At 43.7% G+C, this 11,657-nt stretch overlaps 2 protein-coding genes across 2 annotated transcripts; one reads left to right on the top strand and one right to left on the bottom strand.

Annotated features, from left to right (window-relative positions):
• The first annotated feature begins 438 nt into the window (after positions 1 to 438).
• Positions 439 to 3,446, top strand: LOC136463655 (uncharacterized). The gene is made up of 2 exons (XM_066462628.1): positions 439 to 1,005; positions 2,958 to 3,446. The coding sequence occupies exons 1-2, from the start codon at positions 604 to 606 to the stop codon at positions 3,117 to 3,119; spliced, it is 564 nt and encodes a 187-aa protein (XP_066318725.1). The 5' UTR covers positions 439 to 603; the 3' UTR covers positions 3,120 to 3,446.
• Positions 3,447 to 3,821: 375 nt separating this feature from the next.
• On the bottom strand, positions 3,822 to 4,726 carry LOC136463654 (non-specific lipid transfer protein GPI-anchored 7-like). Its single transcript, XM_066462626.1, has 2 exons — positions 4,246 to 4,726; positions 3,822 to 4,132 (listed from the first exon to the last, which is right to left on the bottom strand). The coding sequence occupies exons 1-2, from the start codon at positions 4,613 to 4,615 to the stop codon at positions 3,984 to 3,986; spliced, it is 519 nt and encodes a 172-aa protein (XP_066318723.1). The 5' UTR covers positions 4,616 to 4,726; the 3' UTR covers positions 3,822 to 3,983.
• Positions 4,727 to 11,657: the final 6,931 nt, after the last annotated feature.

The following is an 11,657-nucleotide window of genomic DNA, read 5'->3' as shown; positions in this document are numbered from 1 at the left end:
TGAATAGGCCAAACCACATGATGCTTTCGTGTAGGCCAAAATCATAGTTCGGTTATTTTTGCATAGGGCAAACCACATGATGCTTTCGTGTGGGCCAAAATCATAGATCGGTTATTTCTCCGGATGTTTGATGGACAGATCGGAGAATCTGCATAGGCCTCACCGGTCTTGAAAATTTTATTAGGAACGGGTACGGCCTTATGCAGAAGCACAGTACAGACGGAGCAAAACATGCACGGGCACACCGTGCCCTCTGCGGTGCCGTGTGGTGCGGTCAACACTCAACACACACAGCAGACAGCATGGCCATCATCTCATCGCTCGAAGCCGGGAGGGGGCCCCCCGAGTCCCCACCCACGCCGCAGCACCGCACCGCCCCCCGAGCCCAAACAAAACAAGCCGCACAGTGCGGTCCTGTCCTGCGTGGTTTGACCGCGACCCGCCCGCTCCCTCGCCGAAGCGAAGCACCCCACCACCCCATAACGGCAGGAAGCCAACCGGGCCCGCCAGGCATGCTCGCCCGCTGCCGCAGCTGAGGCGAAGGCGAAGGCGAGGCGACCCGCAGCCGTCCCCGTCCGAGACGCAGGCGCGCAGCCAGCCGCCATGGATCCGGCGTCCGAGGAGCTCGAGCGCCGCAGCCGCTATCTCAGCTCGCTCATCCGCCGCACCAAGCTCAGCGCCGCCCCGGCTCCCCCTCAGCCGGAGCCCGAGCCGAAGGCCTCGGTTGGGAAGTGCGGGGAGGCCAAGGCGGCGGAGCCAGTGGCCGAGGAGGAGAAGGAGGAGAAGCGGGAGGCCAAAGAGGCGGGGGACGGGAAGGGGAAGGAGATCAAGGGGAAGGACGACGGGGGTCCCAAGGAGGACGACAGCAGCAGGAAGGTGTCGGTGCGGGTGCGCGCGGCCGACATGCCCCTCCCGCTGCAGCGCCGCGCGGTCCGGCTCGCCTACGAAGCCATCGCAGCCATGCCGCGCCTCGACAGCAAGCGCCTCGCCCTCGCGCTCAAGAAGGTATGGCACCGTCCGCCCTACATCTCGGTAGTTAATTTCTCTTGGGAAAGATATGGCAGCATGTTTTTGTGTCGCTATGTCTAGCGCGCGGAGATCATTTGTTGTGGGCCTGATATAGAGAAATGCCGGTATGCAATTGTGCATTTGGGTTTGATTCGGCCGTTCGGGTAGGTGTTACTCCTACTAATGTTGATATTGTAGGAAATGTGGCTAACTGGCTAGTCCCCACAATGGCTAGTCATAACTCGTAACAAACCAAACCTTGTTGGGGGGAGGGGTTTACAATCAGAGATCCAGTTTCACATTCAGTTTGCCCTCTCTGCAATTATCCTGAGATGAATGGAACTCCTCGAGATGCTTCTGTAGTTGTGTGAGAATTGTGCTATGACTTCGGTTTTGATAGTTATTTATAGCCATACAGCCAGGGACCACGGTAAGAGGCAGGCCTTGAGGAATTCATTAGCTAGCTTTACATTCTGCCTAGTAAATACGACTTGTTGCAGGCTCTGTAGCAAATTGATTCACCCATCAGTACAGCAGAGGCGATCTGGATGAGGAAGGCAACGGTGTTAGAGATGACCAGTCATGAAATGTCATGTATGCATCTTAAGCTTGAGCAGGACTGTTTCATGATTGCATTGCAGTGTCTGTGGGCCGTTTGGATCCCTTCATTTTGGAGGAATTGGAATCTACTTAATGTGTTAGGCTATTTGGCTTGGAATTTGAGATTTCACAACTTTCCAAAGTTCACATATAAGCCTATCTCAAATTCATATGACGGAAGATGGAAATTGATTCTGTAGATCACCATGCTATGTTTCTACTCTTCAACTTATAGCACGCTCTCTAACTCGCTTCCCTATAGTAGAAATGAAACATATAAGCATCTCTATTGCATGGCTAACAATAGTATACAAATATATTCCATACACAACCATATTAGCTTAATTAATATGTGCCTAAATTATAATTTATAATTTATTAGAATGAATTCAATTCCAAGGATCCAAACGGGGCCTTAGAGTTATTGAAAGGAGCGTCTTGAAGAAAGTAGGACAAATTGATATTTCTAAATGTTAGATATTGGCATTTGGTCCCTATATTGAAAACATCCCCTCAGACCGTAGTGTTATTAGTGCAAATCATCTGCTTTTGTGTAGCCATTAATGTCTTGTTTATGTGGACCTTCTGAATTCAACATAGGTTAGCAGTGGACCTAGATGTCGCCAAGTTCTGCCAATGTGTTGAATGAATGCAATCTTCTGTTTCTCTTCATTTATTGTGTTTTGTCGCCATGCCATATTTGTCTTGTCTAGCAAGTAGTAACTACTGTTAGTTTGTTCCCCCACATATGTTACAAGGAATTAATCTTCAAAGATGTTGGTACAAGCACCCCAGAGGATCAGAGCAATCTGGACTTCTACTCGGTGTTAGTGTTGTTGACAAAAGGGTTCTTGACAAAACTATGTATTGGTGTGTACAATAATTTATTTTAGCCTACATAAGATTGTTTGGGCCAATAGCCTTAATTTGTCACTATGAATAGCTTTGTTATAGGTTTGCTGCTAAAATGACTGTTGTCTCTTGGGTTTTCAATCTTACAGCTTAGTGCAAGATTCTGTCCTCCGTTTATGAAGCATTGATCTTCTTTTATATTAAGCATTTGGTGTACCTGAGACTGTAGAAAATCATTGTATCTCTGTGCATATCTTTCGTAATATGATTTATAACTATTAGTTTCCTGTAACCTCCTAAATCTGCTGAATGTATAATCTGGGTTCTAGTATTCATTTCTAGTAATCTGCTGATTACTTGAGGCTATTGCTTTCCAGAACATTGGTTGCATGCATGCATTCTAGTTGTTTAACCAGGATTTGGATGTCTGGTGACTCTGCAATTCATCAATCTTCCCCATGTTATTGGTAGATGATATTGTTTTCATTTGCCTGCAGGAATTTGATACGGCATATGGTCCTGCTTGGCATTGCATTGTTGGAACTAGCTTTGGTTCCTATGTCACTCACTCTCTGGGAGGTTTCTTGTACTTCTCTGTCGATAAGGCCTATATTCTTCTCTTCAGAACCGCTGTTGAGCCACTAGACCATCCGCGATGAGGGGCCATGAAACAGTCTACTAGCTAGCGCATTCTGTATTCGACATTTAACTGCAGAAGAAGGTTAAGGAGAGTAGAAAGATCATCGCCCTCCATGCAAATATGTAGAACCAATCTGCTGTAACTAGTTTTTTCCATGTACTGTGCACTAATCTGCCATGTAAACCTTAACATTAGCATTCGGAGCTGTAACTTGACTCGGTTCTTCAGTGCGAGGGGAATTTTCTTCCGCATCCTGTAATGCCTTGTAACCTTTGTTCGCTTTGGAATCAGTATGATCTCTGAGGTCGTAACCTATGGTGGTGAACCATGAGATTTGAGATTCAATCATCGGTTGTGGTAGATGCATCCAGTTAATATAGCTGCTGTGGTATATGCATCCAGTTAGATATAGCTGTTCTGATGGATGCTCCCTATTTGATCTGCGCTTCTAACTGGCTTTTAGATTCAGAAAGAATGTTTGGTATCACATGTTCAGAAACATATTGATAGATTAAGTACCTATATTTACATCTGATCGGCATTGTCACCGTGGAGCCGCGTGAGAAGAATGAGCTAGTGTTTCATCATCCAGTTTGTTCAGTTAATATATACTGTATTAACAAGCAGCACTCATGTATAGTGCAGTTCCTATCTTTTCTTCTTTTTTTCTTTTTTCTTTTTTTGGCGAAAAAGTGCAATTCCTATCTATCACTAATGCATCTGAAATAGATTCCGTCGCTGTCCATTATAGCTAACTGGTGAGGCGATAAAACATTACGATATGACAACGCTAAAACGAAGAGCAACACGGATCACCCTCTGCAGGTAGGATAGCAAGAAAATTCAGGAATAGGCGCCTCGAGATGACCCAGAACAGCCTAAATCAAAATAGTGCAGCCATGGGGATCATCTGGCCCAAAACCAACGGCGCGACCAGGCTCCAGATGCTCCTGAACTCGTCACCCCTCGACGAGGCACCGTGCTGGTGGTGGTGCTGCTGCACCGGGGCGGGCGGCGGCGGCGCTTCCACGACTGCATGCATTCACTCTGGTGTCAGATGCCATCGGATGGGTGCACGGTGCACAGCAGGGGCATCGGGTGGCTAAAAACGCCGCAACGGCAGCCGGCCAGAGAAGAGAACTAACCAGGCTCGTGGGAGGAGGTCCCGGTGCGGCAGCCGACGGGGAGGCCGCAACGGGCGGGGAGCTTGAACATCTGCTCCCTGGTGACGTTGAAGGTGGAGAGCAGCTCCGGGTCGGCGAAGAGGCGGCACAGGCACGGCATCTCGGCCGCCGCGGCGTTGTGCATGGCGGTGCAGCACGTGGCCGAGGGGTGCTTGGTGGTCTTGAGGTACGCCGTGCACGGCAGCAGCTCCTCCAGGCACGGCAGCAGGTGCTGTGACGGGGCCACGCCGTGCGGGGCGCCCGCCGGGGCATGATGGTGGCGGGAGGAGACGGAGGCGGTGTCGACGACGGCGAGGAGGAGGAGCGCGGCGAGGTGCGCGCGTGGACGCATCGTCGTCGACTCGTCGTTTGCGCGGGCTTCGGAGAGGTCGGGGTGTGATGAGTGACGATGCGAGGCTCAGGGAGGTGGAAGGAAGATCGCCGGGCCCGTTTGACTTGTTAAGCCGGCCTGCTGCCGCGCTGGCCAGGGGACGACGTTATTTCGGGCAAAAGACGCTGATTTTGCCAAGTTCCTAGGATCACATACTGGCATACATAGTTGGTCAAATGGAGCGGTGAAACAACACACTCTTGAAACCCAAAAAGAATGAAAGTCTCGCTATCAAAGAAATCAAATAATTTTAAATTTAACTTTATATATATATATATATATATATATATATATATATATATATATATATATATATATATATATATATATATATATATATATATATATATATATATATATAGAGAGAGAGAGAGAGAGAGAGAAAACTACTAACACTTAGGATGCGTAACAAGTATCACTAGATAATTATGAAATATATTTTGTTAAAAAACAACATATTTGAAGATATAAATGTCGGTACTATTTTTTATAAATAACCTAGTCGTTGTGTGACTTTTCAGAAAATGAGATTTTACATTCTTTGTTTGACCGGGGAGTACTAGCAAACATTCAAAGTTTCTCTTAACTAATGTCACCAATCAAACTCCTAGGTTGTGTAAATCCCTTTGTTTCTTAATCCATTATAGTTAAGAGAAACTGAAGTATGGGTTTAACTAAATTGAAGCCTTGATGGTCCTAATGTTTGCTAGTGCCTTTAGTTTCTCTTAACTAATGTTTAGCTGATATTTTGATAACAAACATATTTGAAGATATTTGATTTCTCTTTGTTTCTTGATCCATTAAGCCAACTAGTAAATGAGACATAGATCTTGGTGATGTAAACCCAGTGGCCGGCTGAACTATTCTCCAAACGGACCTAACACAGGGACCATCAAGGAAAGCAGCTTAATCGTTTCATTGCAAGCATAGAAACAACATTATTGACTTCACGTCTAGCTTCTTTTTGTTATCTTTTATCATTATGACTCCACACCCAGAGAACAATAGTAAAAATATTCATACATGGATTGAACTGAAAATTGACCAGGACCAAGTAAAAGTGTTTTCTTGTTCAGTAAATGAATATGAGCCTACCTTAGCTGTTAGGTTGTGCTAACCAATGAGCTTATTGCGCACTATCACTCTATGAAAAGAAAATTTCAGTGGCTTATATCCCACTACGGTTGTCACTGTGTAGCGATGACTGTTGACAATATTACAGAGGCTAGGGAGCTGTTCCTCCTAATTATCTTCCTAGAACTAGTTTTGGACTCATCAATTATTTTGAAAAGTCCCACACGCTAAAAAACAGTCTTTGAAGTTTAGTATTTAGCCGTAGCTCGGTCCGGCCTGATAGACTGCCAGGCCAGGCCTAGTGGCCTAGTGGGGATCCGGGATGTAATACTCTCCGGCCCAGCCCGGCCCGAGTTATGTTCACTCCACAAGACAAGCACACTGGACGGAGCAGAGGAGCAGGCGACGCCTTCGCCGCTGGAAGTGACGGATCGACAGGCGACAGCTGGGTGGCGGTTTGCCCCCGGGGACGGGGCGCTCGGCAGGCAGCGACGAGGCGCGGGGCGGGCGCCTTGCTTGGTGGAGTAGCGCGGGTCGGCCGCAGTAGTCGCGGAGCACAACGAGAACGCTAGCATCCAGCAGGTCTGTATCTCCTCTTTTTTTTTTTTTAAGATAATGGATAGTTTATGCCCGGCTTCATCTGTCAACTGATAGAATCAGGTCAATTATTACAACGTCTCGCCCAAAGGCGCACACACACTTCAAAAACAACACCTTTGCCGCCAGCTACACTGGTAACCGAAACAAAAAAAAGTTTAGACTAAACATAACCAAGACGTCTGTAGATAACCATCCATTTGATCTCAAAAACTGCGGAGCTGACGATTCTAGGTGCTGTCCATCTAGGATCAGCTGATCCCGCTGATCATCATGCCGCTGCAATCTTACCCACTATCGAAGCCAGTGCATTCCCCTGAAGAGTACCTGCAAGAAAGATTTTGATTTGCATTTATCAAAAACCACCTCGTTCCTTGTTAACCAAATGGCCCAGCAAAATGCGGAAGCTGCTGTTAATAACAATGAATTATACTTTTGGTTCGCTATCTTTGACCATCTAATAAAAAGGTCATTTATATCTGGGGGGCGCAATACCAAAAAGTATATCTATAGCACGCCATAAGTATTTGGCATAAGCACAGTCTAAAAAGAGATGTTGGATGGTCTTGCATAGTGACAGAAGCAGCACTGCTTGTCCCCATTCCAGTTACGCCTAACTAAGTTGTCCTTAGTTAAAATTACACCTTTTTTAGGTACCACAAAAATATTTTTATTTTTATAGGTACTTTAATTTGCCATAAATCTTGTGATACTCTAACCCCATTGTTAATTAACGCAGCATACATGGACTTGACTGTAAAGTTCCCAGATGCATTTAAACTCCAAACAAAGACATCCCTTTGCTCAAGTAGATTAATATCATGTAAAGAAGCAACAATTCTATACCAAGCCATTAAGTTCGCACCCACTAAATTTCGTCGAAAGAAAATATTTAGTGGGATTGTACTAAGAACATGTGCCACAAAGTCTTGTTTTCTTTTTACTATATTAAACAACGAGGGGAATTTGTTTTTGAAAGGTTTATTTCCCAACCAAGTATCTATCCAGAACCTAGTTTGAGACCCATCTGACACTTTGAACGAGCCAAAGTCCATAAAGACATCCTTGACATTCATTAAACTTTTCCAAAAATGAGAATCTGTTGGTTTGTTAACACAACTCCCTAGAGTCTTATCTTTTATGTATTTGCTCCTTAATAGTCCCTGTCACATACCATCTTCATTTAAAAGTTTGAAGAGCCATTTACTTAATAAACATTTGTTTTGTATATCCAAGTTTTGTATGCCTAAACCACCCTGGTCTTTGGGTTGACATAATATCTCCCATTTGGCCAATCTATATTTCCTTTTGTGCTGGTCATTTTGCCAGTAAAAACGTGATCTAAAGCAGTCTATTTTTTCTAACATGCCTTTCGGCAGTTCGAAAAAGACATCATGAACATCGATAAGCTAGACAGCACCGAGTTTATCAAAACCATTCGGCCCCCCACCGAAAGCATTTTTCCTTTCCATCCACTAAGTCTCTTTTCAATTCTCTCCTTAATTACCTTCCAATCTTTGTTGTTTAGCTTCCTTGTATTCATGGGAAGACCAAGGTAGCGAAAGGGGTATTTTCCAATAACACATCCAAACAGCTGCGAATAAAACTCTTCATGATCTTTTGCTTTGCCAAAACAAAAGATTTCACTTTTGTGGAAGTTAATCTTAAGCCACGATAGTTGTTCAAAGGTGGTAAGCAAAAGCTTCATATTTACCGCCTTTTCGACATCGTGGCTCATAAAAATTACTGTGTCATCCACGTATTGGAGGATAGACAATCCATCCTGGATTAGATTAGGAATAACCCCTTCGACCTGCGCTGCTTCCTTTGCTCTGGCAATCATTATGGTGAGCATATCGACCACTATATTAAATAGTATGGGCGACATGGGGTCACCTTGCCTTAAGCCTTTTCTAGTTTGGAAGTAGGACCCTAACTGATCATTCACCTTAATATTAACATTACCCCCTTGTGTGAATTTTTGCACCCATTCACACCATTGGTGTGAGAACCCTTTCATTCTCAACGTTTGTTGTAAGAAACTCTAATTTACCTATCATATGTTTTTTCAAAATCAATTTTAAAAATGACCCCATCCTTCCTTTTGGAATGAAGTTCGTGTATCGTTTCATAGAGTATTACTGCTCCCTCCATGATGTTTCTCCCTGGCAAAAAAAGTCGTCTGTGTTGGTCTAATTATCTTCTGGGCAATGGTAGACAATCTATTGGTTGCGACTTTAGTGAAGATTTTGAAAGATACATTCAGCAAACAAATTGGCCTGTATTGCCGAATCACTTTCGCATCCTTCTTTTTAGGTAAGAGGATTATAGTTCCAAAATTAAGGCGATTCAACGGTAGGTTTCCTTGATGGAAATCCATGAACAGAGCCATCAGATCATCTTTTATAAGGTTCCAGAATACCTGATAAAACTCTGGAGGGAAACCATCTGGTTGAGGTGCCTTATTATGTTCCATCTGAAAAATTGCCGCCCTCACCTCTTCTTAGGAAAAGGTATCTGTCAAGTACTCATTTTCTAGCTGAGAGACCTGAGGAATGTCATCAGTCTGTGACTCATCCAACATGATGTGCGAGTTGGGTGAAGGTCCAAACAGGTTCTTATAATAGCTGGTGATATGCTCTTTAAGTTGAGCATCGCCAGTTATTATATTATTTCCATCCTCAAGCTGAAAAATATGAGTTTTCCTGTGTCTACCATTGGCTAGTAAATGATAATATTTAGTATTTGCATCACACTCTAAAAGGTGTTTGACTTTAGCCCTTTGGTACCATTTGATTTCCTCCTCCCGAAGCAATTCGGCCAGCCTTTCATTTAGGACATGTTTTAAATCTAGTTCCCCTTCACTAAGTGCGGTAATTTCTGCCTTTTTGTCTAATTCATCCAGCTTGTTTAGTATGGCAATCTTTTCCTTCTTGTACGCACCACTGACACTCTTTGCCCATCCTCTGAGGTACTGGCGAAGCCATCTAATCTTCGCTTGCCATCTCTCTATAGGTGAGCCATCAACTAGTGTACTGTTCCACACATCCCTAACCATCTCACAGAAACCATCTCTCAGCAACCAACCTAATTCAAATTTGAATTGAGGTTGATAAGCTGACGATGGGTTATTAGTGGATAAAAGTAGAGGTGTGTGATCAGATATTTCTCTAGTTAATGCATATACGGTGGTATGCGGATATTTAGCCTCTAAATCTGTGCAAACTAGTACTCTATCTAATTTCTCAAAAGTTTGATTCTTTAGATGGTTAGCCCAAGTAAACTTTCGTCCTGTCATTTCTATTTCTCTGAGATTTAAGGAATCAATCACAGCATTAAACATGAACGGCCATCTATCATTATAGTTGTCATTATTTTTCTCATCCGGTCTACGAATAATGTTAAAGTCGCCACCTATAACAATAGGTAAAGCTTCTTTAGAACATACCCTAACAATTTCGGATAAGAAATGTGATTTATACTCCTGCTGTGCTGGTCCGTACACCGAAATCAGGTTGAACTTAAAATCATCTTCTCTATGTCTAACCTTGAAACGAATAAAAAATTCCCCTTCCTCTATTTCTCCTATGTCAAAAGTTAATAAGTGAATACCTAGAATCATGCCACCAGACCTACCACATGGAGCCATGCAATGCCAAATAAAATCTCTGCCTTCACAGATATTATTCAAGGTCGATTGCGGGAAATTAGCTCTACCAATTTCTGATAAGGCAATGAAATCCAAGTTTTTCTCTTTTGTTAAATCTGACAGGAATCTGTACTTCTTACAATCTGCAAACCCGTTGCAATTCCAGAATATGCCTTTCATCTAGAATGATTCTTGGTTTTTTTTCTTATGCCTACGTGGACTCTTCTTCCGTGATACAGGGGTTTGTAGACACTTAGGGTCGCAACCCCCGTCACCTAGTCCTTCTGAAATTTCAGAACAGATAAAGTTTAAAGCTTCTAAGTCTATACGATCATCGTTAGAACAAACTGTTGATGCATCATCCAACACTATATTGTTATCGTCCACTAGTTTTTTATTTTGATTTAATCTGAACTTTTCTAAGTCCCTTAAAGAATTTAAGGAATTCAATATCTCATACTCATTATCCCCTAAAACAACTCCAATAGATGTAGCAGAATTTAGCAAAGAAGAATCATCACGAGATATAAAAGAGCAAGGTTGTGGTTCTTTACCGTTGTCTGGTGTAGTATCCATGTTCCTTTTAGCCTTCAGCTTTGTTGCCTTGTCCACAGAATCCTGATCCACAGTTGCTGCAGTCCTCTTGCTTGATCTCGAAGGAGACACTGTCCCACCCTTATGTGCTTTCAAATTATTGAGGTTCCCAGAGTCTGTTTGAGGGGGCATCAATTTAGCCTTCCACTGGCCATCCCCATTTGCATTCACATTCTGAGAAAGGACAATCACTGGTCTGTTAGGATCTTTCACTGGCTTTCCCTGAGAGGGCATTGGATTAGCCCCTTTTGCTTGTTGCTGTGTAGCATCAGCAGCAGCACCAGCGGCTGGTAGCTGATTACCAGCATCATTGTTAGGCACGTGATCCCCCTCTTTACCTCCATCAATATCCATTTTCCCATTAGTTTTGTCCTCATTTGGTTTTTCCCCTTTAGGGTCATCATCCTCCATGGTAGAGCCTAGATCAATTAGCTCTGGCTCACCATCAGGCATACCCTGCTCCACCCCAAAGTGTAGCTGGTAAACATAGTCCCCAATGACCACATCCACAAAGACTGGGATGAGGTTGGAATCCAGCACTGCTACTTTCATTCTTGCTCTTCCAAATTTCTTCATGAATTTAGTATCCATAGCTCTTGGGACACCTAGGATAGAGGCAATTGCCCAGATAATGGGGAATTCCCTAAATTCCTTAGGTAGCCCCCCTAAACTGCACCCAGACCTTCTCAATCTCATACTTGTAAACATCCTCCTCCACGCTCTTTTCAAATTGAATTTTGCCTTTCACAGTTTTTGTAACCATGGGGCCTAGTAAACCATAGTGTCCAAAAGGTCAGAGGAAGGAAAATTAGTGGTGAAGGCATCCTTGCCTTTCTCCTCAATCCCCCACTTGGTCTTGCCAGGTAGTAGATTTTCCAGTTCCACTGCTAACAGCTCAGTAGTAATGGAACCTTCCAACACACGTACCGTAGCAGACTTTTCCTCTACAATGACCTTAGGATTTTCATTGACTGGTATAAAATAGAACCCCAGACCTTCTACAACATAGCCACAAGGGATAGCAGTAACGTTCATTTTCTTTATATTTGGGCACAACTTAGTAACATGGTCACCATAACATATATCGCA

This window comes from Miscanthus floridulus, chromosome 7, assembly GCF_019320115.1.
Source record: "Miscanthus floridulus cultivar M001 chromosome 7, ASM1932011v1, whole genome shotgun sequence".
Taxonomy (NCBI): Eukaryota; Viridiplantae; Streptophyta; class Magnoliopsida; order Poales; family Poaceae; genus Miscanthus; species Miscanthus floridulus.
Note: the sequence above shows the minus strand (reverse complement) of the source record. Positions and strands in the feature narration are given on the sequence as shown.

Coding starts and splice junctions, on each gene's coding strand:
- LOC136463655 (XM_066462628.1), top strand. CDS start 604: ATGGATCCGGCGTCCGAGGAGCTCGAGCGCCGCAGCCGCTATCTCAGC. Junction 1,006..2,957: donor TCGCCCTCGCGCTCAAGAAG/GTATGGCACCGT, acceptor ATTTGCCTGCAG/GAATTTGATACGGCATATGG.
- LOC136463654 (XM_066462626.1), bottom strand. CDS start 4,615: ATGCGTCCACGCGCGCACCTCGCCGCGCTCCTCCTCCTCGCCGTCGTC. Junction 4,133..4,245: donor GACCTCCTCCCACGAGCCTG/GTTAGTTCTCTT, acceptor GAATGCATGCAG/TCGTGGAAGCGCCGCCGCCG.